The following is a 12,292-nucleotide window of genomic DNA, read 5'->3' as shown; positions in this document are numbered from 1 at the left end:
TCTGCATCATAGTCCAATAAGAGCGCCTACAGATTCCTAAGCCTAGTATTGGGCAGCTCTTCTCCTAACGGCGCGCACCCTGTCCTGATGCGCCAACCCCCTCCTCCCATGATACTTCCCCGAATGGTACTTGCCGTCGTCAAACTTGGGATCGGGATGGTACTGACCGTCGTTCAACTTCGAATCGGGGTGATACTTGCCATCATCCGAACGTTTGGCTCCGGTGGTACCAGCATGATACTTGCCGTCGTTGAACTTGGGATTGGGATGGTAGCTGCCGTCGTCAAACTTCGAATCAGGGTGATAATGACCATCGTCCGAACGTTTGCCTCCGGTAGTACTGACATGATACTTGCCGTCGTTGAACTTGGGATTGGGATGGTAGCTGCCGTCGTCAAACCTCGAATCAGGGTGATAATGGCCATCGTCCGAACGTTTGCCTCCGGTAGTACTGACATGATACTTGCCGTCGTTGAACTTGGGATTGGGATGGTAACTGCCGTCGTCAAACCTCGAATCAGGGTGGTAATGGCCATCGTCCGAGCGTCTGCCAGCACCGGCTACTGTGCGCATTGCAGTCTCAGTGGGATCGGCTGCCGTCGTGGTAGTGGTTCCAGACGTGGCGGTGGCGGTGGCAGTCTCCTGTGTAGACGTGGAGGCTATTGTCGTTGGAGAATTCGTCGTCGCAGGGGTAGTGGAGCCCGTTTGGGACGTCGGGGTCGCTGTTCTGGTACCGGGTACTACATTGAGTACAACACCCAACACAGATGTGACCGCGTCTGGAACCGCAGGGGCGGTGGGATTCGCAGCAGCGGCATTATGGTACTGGCCATTATCGTAGGCTGTATTGGGATGATACTGGCCGTCGTCGTAGGATGTATTGGGATGGTACAATCCGTCGTCATATGTCTGGGTGGTGGTGGGAGAAGACGCATCCGCCGCGGTGGTGGTGGGAGCAGTCGTATCTGTGGTGTACTGACCATTGTTATACGTGGGGTTGGGGTGGTATTGGCCATTGTCGTAGGAAGGGTTGGGGTGGTACTGACCATCATCGTACCTCTTGCCCTTGCCTTGAGAGGGACTTGCTTTAGCAGCAGCATTACTGGACTGTGTCTGTGAAGTCATGTCAGCGAAAGATAGTGCTTGTCAGGCGCGGCGACATACTGGCTTGTCCTGACTCTGACTAGACTGGACTTGGGCATTCTTATCCGCGATAACGTTGTGTTGCACGCTGGGGGTATTCTGCACGCCGGTAATCTGCACCATCGATTTAGTAACATGACGGCTTCAGTATTACAAATTTGAACGACATACTGGATCTTGTCCCTGAGCCTGTTCGTGGGACTGCGAACCTGGGTGTTGTTCGATGGCGTATACGGGGTGTTTGTTGGTGACAGCGACAGCCCTAGAAGTGCGGTTGGCGTGAGTCCCATTGCCCTGAGGGCTTTGAGTAAGCTCGACGAGGATTGCGGTATTGTTGGCGACATGGGCAACACCCCTAGCAGTGTGATTGGCATGAGTGCTATTCGGGCCAGGAGTAGGGTCGACCAAGCCTGCGCTAAGAGACACGTATGGACTAGCAGTAGGAAGGACGGGAGTGGCGGACACGAGGAAACAAAAGGCGAGGAGGGTGGCGAAGCGAGGAGCTAGTTGAACCATGATGCTAAATAGTATGAAAATAAAGAACGTATTGTAATTTCTGATAGCGATGTGAGAGAAAGAGGGAAGAGAGAACACTGGTGTTCGTCCTGGCTGACGACCGCTATTTATCATGTTTCGATGACGCACCGGGGGACCAATCACGGGTCAGGAAAAAGGATATCGTACGTGGTCGACGTCATCGGTGACTTCCAGAGGCTGCCATGCCGAAGGAACTCAGGCTGGCATCCTGGTTGGCGCACTGCATAAATTCTGGCTTGATTCTCGGAAAGTAGCTTGTCGATAATAGATATCAATGCGCCTCGCAAGTCAACGTCCTAGAAACTGAGCTGAGCTGGAGATGCACGACTATCATGACCTGGACAGTAGATACAAAATTTGAGCCAAAAGGAATGGTACTTGCCTTCAAATCGGTGCCAACGTGCAACACGGAGCCCAGCCAAGCTTTCGATCTCCGCGCTCATTTCGTAGTGGTTCGTAGACGCAGTAGTTGTGATTTAGCGAGTACTTGTCATGACTGTTCAATATCAATCGTTACTGAGCATGAATTTACCTACGCCATCCGACTTGAAGGAGTCTAAGTCTAAGTAGGTGTTTCAATCCAAGTTTCAAGTCGCTGAACCTTCGCTTCATCGATTTTTCTCGTGATTCTTGTCTTCTCGCATTTTGGCTTTTTGTCCGCTACGCGACGGCAACTTCGGTCCTTATGAGTAACCCTGACTCAGCCTGTACTGAAGAACTGACTCTGCGACGTTCAGATAACTACCAAATGTTCCGCGCCGCCCGTGCTCACCAGGTTCAAACCAGCGCGCCATCAAAAACTCAATAGGGTTCGTGACGAGGTAGCTCCTGGCTCCATTTCTCAGTAACGTAGCATTTTCTTTCCACAATCCATCATATCTTACACAGCTGATGATGGCGTCTACTACCTATAAGGATCAATCGCCATCATTCGTCCATCCTCTATGCTGTACTTGTTGACATGTCAATCCAGGACCCAGCGGTAACGAGGTAAGGTATATCCAATTTTTTGTAGGCAAGAGTCGCTCAATAGGTGATGCAAGTACCCTGCTATTAATATCGTACTGGCCTGCTGAGATGAGGTCTCCATAACTCGTCTTCAAAGGCCGCCCCCATATGATTTCGCTGTTACCGCCACGCTGACATTTTCGGACCTCGTCTCAATATCAAGATACAGCTCGGTGGCCATCGGCTGTGCTATCATTGTCTCAGTCCATTATAGTTTGTATGTAAAGTATACAATGGAACTACCGTGCTCATTAGTATCATTTTTCAAGCAGGTCACATGCAACTTATGCCCAATTCAGATACGTATCCCGTCGTAGCGCTGATATATGTCAATGCGCTCGTTGTCAAAGCATATGCGCCAATGGCAGTCGTGCCTGGCCGCATCAGTCTGTGGATGCTGGGCGCCACTTTTGAAAGTATAAATATGCTTGGTATGCGGCACTTACAACCCAAGCTCTCATTTCCTGACACATTCTCGACCATGTTGACCTCCGCCAGACTTGCAGTTGTAGCACTCTTCGCAACCACCGTTCTCGCTGGAAAGCGGGGCCTATGCTGGACTTTCTGTGAGTTTCATCTCAAATCACGAGTACAAGTATATTTTGCTCACCATAACTGAACAGACGATGAATCACTGTACATAGGCTCACATTTCATTTTTTATCTGTTTCACTGACTCGTCTCTCCCCAGTGATCCCGGTGTTTTCAACAACGGAGATGGAGAAGTTGTCGCAATGTATATTCAATGAATTCTTGCGTCCGCAGCTCACTAACAGTAAACAGCTACGATTACGAAACATATGCTCCAGTTTCTACCAATGGAAACGGTGGCCTCGGATTCATCGGCATGCAGCGCTGCACCGACTGCTCATCCAGTCCTATCGCAGACCTGGCGTCACGTCAAGCATCACAAGGCTGGGCTAGTTCGTCACCACTCATTACTGGATAGACATTAGCTTTACCCATTTCTTCACAGCCGTCTTTACACTGAACGAACCCGATATCAATGGCATCACCCCGAGCCAGGCCGCTTCTTGGTACATCCAATACATCAACCCATTGGTAAGGCCTTACCATATCAATTTTTCTTCAGACCTATGAAATATTTGTCCGTGCTTTCAGGCGATCAAGAAGGCTCTCCCTGCTGTTACCTCCAGCGTAACGTCTGGAGAGGGTCTTAGTTGGGTCTCTCAAATGATCAGCGCTTGTGCAGGACAGTGTTACTTTGACTACATTAACTTGGTGCGTAATTGTATGCGACCCCATTCTGTTTGGCGTTAATTTTCTATTTTTCAGCACTGGTATGGGTGTGTAGCGAGAGTTTCTTTGGTGCATCTCCTCATCTCACTTGAATTTCGAAATGCAGAACAACATTTGCAGAATTCCAAAGCTACGTAGAATCAGCTCATAGTCAATTCCCCGTGAGTCTCCTTTACGCATGTGGTATATATCTCAACAGCAAACACCCAGAATTATCAACTCGTCATCACAGAGTTCGCTCTTCAGAATCCTGCAGGTGGTCAAGCTGCTCAGTAAGCTGCGATGTAGTACCTCTTTTATCATCCGTTCATACTCTTGTGTATCGTGTAGGGTGTCCTTCTTCCAACAGGCGTTCCCTTTCCTTGACGGCGCATCATACATCCAGCTTTACTTCCCCTTCGTCGCAACTTCGCCAGCGCTCTTGCAAGCGAACGGCGGTTCTGCCGCCACAATTGTCGGAACCGGGTCGTGCCTCTACAACAACGACGGGACTCCGTCTGCAGTTGGAAACCTCATGTACTAGTTCTGTTCTACTCATCTTATACGTACTTTGGTGAAAGACGCAGATCACAGGGCATGAAAGGTTTCGCTTACTTCTTTATAGTATTTATTGCTTTATTAGTTCCTAAACCCATTTCTTGTTAAATATATGTATGACCCAGATACATCGCGACTACTTGCATGATCGGCGTTTTGTCATTTCAGCCATATGCAATCTAGTGCTATAGCTAGCAAGTCGCATCCGTGATTCGTCTTCGCTTCTAAATATATATACCGACCAATGCAGAAGTATGCCGGATGCTTCCTGGGACCCGCCCTATTAATGACCAGGTTAATCTTTTGTAGAAGATAAGTTAGGATGTCGATCAATCATGATTCACCTTCATCGACGAGCTTTGGGAACTAGTAGCCCTGGTGGCTTCTAGGAAGTTTGACATTATCCAAGTCCGACCCGAGGATCATCGCGCATGTTCAATTTTAATTAATACTGTGTGGACGGCCGTAAAAGTAGTGGCTCGTCGCTGACTAGGACTCACTAACACGGACCCGGATCCGTCGCTAGCAGTTGCTGTATTAATGAATTTGATGACAGTCAACTCCGCGACATCCTGGTTAGTCAGGGATCATTGTTGTACATACACCAATCGACGGCAAACGAGCCTCGGTTCTATACGATTAATTCTAGTAATCTAGTATCATCTATGGTCTATCAGAACTTCGAAAGTCATGATGATCGTCTACTTGCCATCCAGCTTCTGCTTCTCCCGCTCAACACTGGCTTCTCTCCACTCTCTGCCTTTGTACAACACCAGTAGAATAATACAATCAGCAATGACCAACAGCCCCGCCCAGAGCGTATACAGACCACCGTCACCAATACTATCCTAAATCAACCTCAGATCCGATATTCCACAAGCTATCATGACGTTGACTCACTTGTAGAGGAACAGCAATCTCAGCAGCAACAAAAGCAGACAGACCGCGGAAAGAACTGTTGGTCGCTACTGCCGTTGATGAGCGACCAGTGTTTGCATCGACAATGTATGCCAGCGTGCTCGTGTAGATCCATCTATCGCGGATGAGAGCAAAGGACAGTGTGAAACGAAAGAACATACATGGATAAGAATCCTGCGAGGAAGAGCATCACACATATCGCAGCGACGTTGACCCGTTCTTGGCACACCCAGGCATATCCAATAACAGAAAGAGGTAACCACACCATGGCGACTTTCGTACTCTCGAGGCGCATCTGCACGGATTCATGTCAAACATGGAGACAGAGGTTGAGCTAAAGATAGTGGTCACCTCTGGAAAGCTAACCCCTCCGTTCGCTGCCTTCAGCCGAGCAAGTGTCCGATCGGACCAACGTCCACCTAATATGCTGCCGGTTACAGAGCCTGGAATAGATGCGTCAGGCAGGTGCTCGTTAGTTTGCCTGTGATTCGCTTACCAATACCATAGGCAAGTAAGACGAGGCCGGTCTTCAGAGCATCATAATTATAATACATCGACAATGTTCTTGCGCATGTATATGCAATGCTAAAGCTAAATGCAAAAATTAAACCTAGCGCAATTGGGCATGAGATTTCTTTGAAATGACTTCATTACTGAGGGCATTCACCTGATGGTATCAAAATAACGAAGTTGTTCTTGCGGCTGAGAATCGATATGTATGGAGGAAAAGGGTTGACATCGGCAATAGACAGCTTTACTTCTCTGATAGCTGATGCTGGTATGACCGTTGGCTGTCCTTCGATGTCCTTCGAATTCGTCTGGTTTTCGCCATTCACTCGTAATTCCTTCTCTGAAATGTTTCGCGAGTCGTCCTTTGCTTCTGACGACTGTTGCTCTCGGAGCCTCCTCTTCAATACATTCTGGTACGTCATACTCCTTTCCTTCCGGAAGGTGTCCTTGAACAAGAAAAGAAACGCGGAAAATATTATGCCGCCCCAGATGACTAGGAACCAGAAAATCGCCCGCCAGCCGAGGCCCTGTGTGAGTGCACCACCGATGATTGGCCCCAACGAGGGGCCGAGGAGAGGTGCAGAATAGTAGACACCCATCATTTTTCCTCTTTGATGCGGCTCGTATATGTCGGCCAGAGTGGCAGCTCCGATAGCGATAACAGCGCTTGACCTACTTCATGTCAGTAAGGAATTAAGGGTTTGAAGGATTACCCTACCCTGCGCCTTGCAGAATACGCATACCGATCAACAAACCAATCGTTCTGGATATGGCCACGATTACCGACCCAAGTGTAAACAGTGCTATGGAGAAAAGGTACACTATCTGAGCTCGGCGATATTAACAAATAACACTCAAAACACATAAAAATTCAAACCTTGCGGCCCTTGATCTCGCTGATTGCGCTCCACATGACAGGGAAATTGCCTTGGACGAGAATGAAAAGAGACAAACTCAGGCTGATGTTCTCGCCGTTGGTGTGTAGCTGCTGCTCAATTTGAGCATTGGCAGCTATCCCCTGACTGTTCAGCCGATATTGCAATGGTATTAAGGAAACAACTCACGGTTTTGTATATTCGCACACAAACCTGCGATCATTGATGCTCCAGATATAATGAACAATACAACGTTCTGTACGATGTGTTCTATCAGCCTCTAGTTACACAATCAAGAGGGAAGGACGCGCCTTCTTCGCGTTCGACCACATTCGAGGATCATCCTCAACTACTGCATGTTCTATATCAAGCTTGATAGGTTCATTTGCCAACGTTGAACTGGAAACATGCGTTTGGATATTTGTTTCCCGGAATTCCACACTCTGGACCTCTGTAGATGACAGAGTCGTACTCTGGCTTTCTATCATAGTGTAAAAGGTTGTCCGATGCGGGAGCTGAAGTTCGAGATTGTATGTGAGTGCATGGTTATATAGGTGGTTCAGCAATGAAGCGCGCCACAAAAGCGCACATGCCTTTGTTGGTGCCGATGATCAAAATATCCTCAACTATAATGCTAGTGTGTCGGACAACATGGCCGATCGAGTGGCATGCCATAGAACTTTGTCTTCGTTCCGGCTATCAAATAGCCACTATGAGGAAGGCCCCCGAACGACCAGTTTGAGGGTTACATTCCGAATCGCAATCATCCAGAATTTCTGCTTGCCACGGAATATCGGGTGCCCGGCCACTGAGAGATGGAGTCGAACTAATAATAGGAAGAGAGTACTGTCCAAGTCATGAGTCCACCCTGTTATCCGTCCGTATAGAACGCACATTCTGTTATTAACTTACTAAGTGTGCAGCAGTCTCACAAATAAGATGACATATTCTGACCTTCGTGATATGTTCCGAGCAGGAGAAGGAACGACCCACATTCCTTCGTCTATAAATGAGAGGGAGAAACTTGAAACGGCTTCGGCACTAGTCGGAAGTGTGAGTCAGCTGTCATCACAGCTTAGAGTGTAGGCCTGGAAGAATATTGGCTGGGACACTTGCAATGGTGCTTAGAGGTTATAAGAATTAATCGCAGATGGACCGGCCAAGATGCAGTAGCATACGTATATTACAAGTTGAACTCAGTTTGATTGCTCGAACGTAAACACAGGGCTAAATACGGTCGTCTTCATTTCCGGATCCGAACTCCGACAGATTATCAACTTGATTTCTTTTGACTTTTTAACAAGAGATTGAGGATGAGGCCTTCTGCTGTGCGGTTGCTCAACATACTAGTCCCTATAAAGAGGTACGCACGAATTATAACTGCATGCTTCCAGCTCTCAACATGCGCTTGGAAGGGCGGTAGACTATGCCGTGAAGATTCGTGTGAATCCCGAGCAGACAGGCATCGACCTCAATGTCAAACATTCCATGGTATGGCAAATTCACAATTCGTAAGCAAGTCTGCTCACACGAGTCATCACAGAATCCATTTGATGAGATTGGTACGTTTTCCGTTAGTATTCTGTGCGCACACTTATCTGACCGTGTGGTATAGCCGTGGAGGAAGCCGTTCGGATGCGGGAACGCCTAAAGGATGCAGTGAAATCTATCAAGGTTGTCACCATCGGTCCACCCAAGTCTGCAGAGACGCTCCGCACCGCACTCGCCATGGGTGCCGACTCTGCCATCCATGTCGAAATCCCGGAATCTGCTCCGTCCCCAGAACCTCTTGGTGTCGCGAAAACTTTGAAGGCTCTCATCGAACGACAGAAGGAGGGTGTGGACGTAGTAATTTTAGGCAAGCAAGCCATTGACGATGATGCTGGACAAACTGGACAAATGCTCGCTGGCCTCATGGGGTGGTCACAGGCAACATTTGCGAGCAAGGTCGAGGTGAACCCAGAGCAAAAGGTTGCGAACATCACTCGTGAGATAGATGGAGGTCTTGAGGAGCTTAGGTGCAAGCTTCCTGTCATTATAACGACAGATCTTCGGCAAGTCCAACTGTGTGTATCCACGAATGTGTTATTGACTGACGAACGCTCTCAAATCCAGGCTTAATGGTGCGTTTCATTCACAATGTCAATGTTTCATCACTCTCAGTTAATCACCGCATATGCCAAGAACCCCGGTATGCCTCATTGCCCAACATCATGAAGGCCAAGAAGAAACCTGTGGAGAAGTTGACGGCTGCGGAACTTGGAGTTGACATCACGCCTAGACTAGAGACCATCAAAGTCACAGAACCTCCAAAGCGTGTTGGTGGCGGCAAGGTGATCCTCTATTTTTCATAGTATATTCCAGTATTTACAATGACAAACAGGTGGCAAATGTGGACGAGCTTCTCGCCAAACTCAAAGAGGCTGGCATTACTGGAAAGCGTGCATAGCAGTCGCCTCAGTGTTCCTCTACATAGCTGTATGAGGATAGCCCACAGGTACCGTGATCTTTTCAGTGATAAATGATCATTTCTATGTGCCATACAGTACAAGTGGCAGCGGGCTATTTGGATAAGTTGTGTTGGACGATGATACTCAGTAGCATTATAATAACCTGAAGAAAGAATAGCGATGAAGAGATGAAATTGCTACACGAATCGCAAGACAGATCGGATGCAAAGGTTTGTTACATGGAAAGATGATGCAAGGCAAAATAATACTTAATCAAGGATACACACCCTCATGCAGCCGATGGCTGGGGTGCTAAGGTTGAACTCGAAGCGGACGGTTCAGCGGAGGGGCTGGTATCGTTGTCGACGCCCTGAAATAGCTTATGAAAAACTGATTGCTGGCTGCTAAATGGACGTACCTTCGTACGGCAGGCAGGACAATTGTTCCTTCCTGTCTGGAGCCACTTATCCACACAGCCTTGGTGGAATGCATGTTTACAGCTTAAGACACGTAGGTCATCGTCCGGCACATAGTCATCAAGACATATGAGACACTGCACGCAAGGTAAGCAAGTTTGAAGAAAATGATAAAGGCGTGATTCCATACCCGGTCGACACAGTTAGTAGCGACACGTCCGTCCTTCGCATACTCCTCAAGTGAATTTGCCTTGATCACTTCCAGTCCAGACTTGTCAATCTCCTCCTTCGAGGCAGTGGGTGGTTTCACTTGACCGAGCAACTCGGCTAGTTCCCTGCATGAAAGTGAGCAAAGCACAATATCACACCCATGGCGCGTGCGTACCACAATGCCTCGAATGAATCCAAGTTCCCGCCTGTGATGATTTGGTGATCGGGTGGGTAGTAGCCTGAAAATAACTGTCCACATTTGAAAACAGGGAAAAAAGGGCGAACTCACCACCAATGACATAAATGAGGAACGTCCTGGACCCTGGAGGCTCTGACGTTGTCTGTCTTGCCACAGCGGCCCTGCGACCAGGACGTAAATTCCTGATGGCATCGGCTGCACGAGATTGCCAAGAGCGACCGCGAGATGGTCGTGTACTCTCGGGTGGAAATTCTGATAGAGCAGTAGGGATTGGGGTTGGTGGAGACATCCCAGTTTCACTGCCAAATTCTAAATCCATCATATCTCCTTCGGTAGAGCGCTCGTCTGCGAAATCGGGTGGCTGATGATGGACATGAGGATGAAGGTGATGAGGAGGATGTGGAGGCATAGGTGATTGGCGTTCTGCGTGCACTGATTGCAACCCCACGACGATGACAGGAATGACGACATTACGTTGTTCATTACCATTACCCGGCTGTACTCCAGCGGTCAGGTCGGCGTCTGGTGTTGCGTGCGTAGTATCCGGCATCTCTGAAGGAATAAAGGAAGGAGAAGACGAAGCAGCTGGTGGACTACCCGCATTTTGTACCCCATCGCCATCCGCGTGTGGTAGTGGTTGTGGGGCAGATCCTTGCTGTACAATCGTGGGGGCTTGTGTACTGCGACTTGCTGGCGCGGTGATAGCAGGGAAACGGTACAATCGCCACCAGTTGATAGGCGTATGCTCAGTGCGCGACGTAGAACCAGGTGAGATACGTGGAATTCTGAATGGCATGTCTGTTTCGGCAGACTCTTGTGTAGTAGTGGAGGACTCAGTGAAAGGACTCACACCTGGGGGACCAGATGAAAGAGGTGATAAGAAAGGTTCTGTTGGGGACCCCGACAAACCAGATGCAGCATCCTGAGACCCTGTGTCTATACCCGCCTCTCCAGAAAGGGTGTCAGCGTGGGCACTGCGAGGCAAGGTTGCTGTGGCATCGTGGACCTGGGCGTTATCACTTTCCAAATCCGGATCATCGCTATGTCCTAGACTGTCATTGTTCGTGCCTGGGCTCTCCCGGGCAGTGTGGGCATCCGATATAGTAGACGCCTCATCAGAAACGCTTTGAAGTTCAGGCATGTTATCATCGATGTCGGATGCGGCGGTGTCGTAAGACTCGTTGTCACTCGTGCCATCCGGCACGTCTTCAGTCTCATGGCGTGCACCTTCATGGCTATCTTCATCGCCCACACCTCCATCATTGCCCTCGCGGTCGGCGTCAACAGGGGTACTGTCTTGCGCAAGCGCAACCCTTAGATCTGATTGAAGATCGATAAGGAAACGCTCAAAGCTGCCAGGCGGGGGCATTACAGGAACGTCACTGGTCTCACCTCCATCAGCAGAGGGTGGCTCAGCTATGGGCGCCGCGGGTCCGTTAGCATTGGTCGCATCAGGGACCACAGGCGGTCTTCCTAGACCAAGACCCAAATTGAAGGCCCGAGCCATCTCCGTAAGCAGAAGCTCGCGCGCATCGCGAGGACTGGGTCTACCCGTGCCCTCATCAACACCGGGCGTTCCCATTCCAGGTGTGCGTAGACCAAGACGATCACGTAAGCTGCTCCAGACATGACGCATCCGCCCAGCGTCACCTGTTGGTGTAGGTGATAGAGGCCGATCTGACACACTTTGAGGAGGCTGATTTGGTGACTGAGATAAGGGCGCAAGTCCAGAAGAAAAAATAGGCTCGGAAGTCCCTGTGAGGAGAGAAGCAGCTGTTGCAGCTGCTGCGACACTGCGATTAAAAATAAGTCAGCATCGTTGTACGCAATGCATACGAATCAGTCAAAGAGTATGATGGGGTGGAGTATAATGTAGGCAAGTTGTGGGGTGAATATAATGCATACCTAAGCAACGTTCCCAATACATCAATGCTACTGGGCGAAAGTGAGCCGGTGTTGGCACTAGATGTTTCAGAGGTTGGTGGACCAGTTTCTGCATTAGGGCCCATTCCCGCAGGGAGAGATGCCGTACTTGACTGCGAGTCAACAGGCAACTGTTGTGGAGAATCAGCAGCAGCACCACCTTCTGACACGAGCGGTACGGATGGCAGCATGCTGGAAGGGCGGGGTAGGATTCCAGACAACCGATTGCGCATGCGATCACCGGGGGTAGAGGACGATCGTTGGCGTGCAACGGACAATGGCCTGACAATTCCCGGTGGCTCCAGA

At 49.3% G+C, this 12,292-nt stretch overlaps 5 protein-coding genes across 5 annotated transcripts; 2 read left to right on the top strand and 3 right to left on the bottom strand.

Moving 5' to 3' along the window:
• Positions 1 to 42: 42 nt before the first annotated feature.
• F5147DRAFT_658523 (uncharacterized protein) lies at positions 43 to 1,659 on the bottom strand (the record flags this gene model as incomplete). The annotated part of the gene is made up of 3 exons (XM_041434455.1): positions 43 to 1,113; positions 1,165 to 1,257; positions 1,315 to 1,659. The coding sequence occupies 3 exons, from the start codon at positions 1,657 to 1,659 to the stop codon at positions 43 to 45; spliced, it is 1,509 nt and encodes a 502-aa protein (XP_041285769.1).
• A 1,510-nt stretch (positions 1,660 to 3,169) lies between these two features.
• Positions 3,170 to 4,653, top strand: F5147DRAFT_643939 (uncharacterized protein; the record flags this gene model as incomplete). Its single annotated transcript, XM_041433129.1, has 9 exons — positions 3,170 to 3,258; positions 3,380 to 3,424; positions 3,472 to 3,611; positions 3,665 to 3,750; positions 3,811 to 3,930; positions 3,985 to 3,995; positions 4,055 to 4,109; positions 4,159 to 4,220; positions 4,279 to 4,653. 9 exons carry the CDS (start codon positions 3,170 to 3,172, stop codon positions 4,469 to 4,471), a joined length of 801 nt encoding a protein of 266 aa, XP_041285768.1. The 3' UTR covers positions 4,472 to 4,653.
• Positions 4,654 to 4,980: 327 nt separating this feature from the next.
• On the bottom strand, positions 4,981 to 7,450 carry F5147DRAFT_42590 (major facilitator superfamily domain-containing protein). Its single transcript, XM_041429773.1, has 10 exons — positions 7,100 to 7,450; positions 6,978 to 7,044; positions 6,791 to 6,924; positions 6,632 to 6,738; positions 6,071 to 6,585; positions 5,900 to 6,013; positions 5,755 to 5,846; positions 5,565 to 5,698; positions 5,386 to 5,518; positions 4,981 to 5,333 (listed from the first exon to the last, which is right to left on the bottom strand). The coding sequence occupies exons 1-10, from the start codon at positions 7,274 to 7,276 to the stop codon at positions 5,187 to 5,189; spliced, it is 1,620 nt and encodes a 539-aa protein (XP_041285767.1). The 5' UTR covers positions 7,277 to 7,450; the 3' UTR covers positions 4,981 to 5,186.
• Positions 7,451 to 8,101: 651 nt separating this feature from the next.
• On the top strand, positions 8,102 to 9,237 carry F5147DRAFT_587385 (uncharacterized protein; the record flags this gene model as incomplete). The annotated part of the gene is made up of 6 exons (XM_041431988.1): positions 8,102 to 8,151; positions 8,183 to 8,279; positions 8,332 to 8,350; positions 8,404 to 8,856; positions 8,952 to 9,121; positions 9,172 to 9,237. 6 exons carry the CDS (start codon positions 8,102 to 8,104, stop codon positions 9,235 to 9,237), a joined length of 855 nt encoding a protein of 284 aa, XP_041285766.1.
• A 290-nt stretch (positions 9,238 to 9,527) lies between these two features.
• On the bottom strand, positions 9,528 to 12,072 carry F5147DRAFT_587382 (uncharacterized protein; the record flags this gene model as incomplete). Its single annotated transcript, XM_041431987.1, has 7 exons — positions 9,528 to 9,791; positions 9,845 to 9,989; positions 10,040 to 10,103; positions 10,154 to 10,848; positions 10,993 to 11,103; positions 11,173 to 11,856; positions 11,969 to 12,072. 7 exons carry the CDS (start codon positions 12,070 to 12,072, stop codon positions 9,528 to 9,530), a joined length of 2,067 nt encoding a protein of 688 aa, XP_041285765.1.
• Positions 12,073 to 12,292: the final 220 nt, after the last annotated feature.

Source organism: Suillus discolor, assembly GCF_016758755.1.
Source record: "Suillus discolor strain FC423 chromosome Unknown F5147scaffold_115, whole genome shotgun sequence".
Taxonomy (NCBI): Eukaryota; Fungi; Basidiomycota; class Agaricomycetes; order Boletales; family Suillaceae; genus Suillus; species Suillus discolor.
Note: the sequence above shows the minus strand (reverse complement) of the source record. Positions and strands in the feature narration are given on the sequence as shown.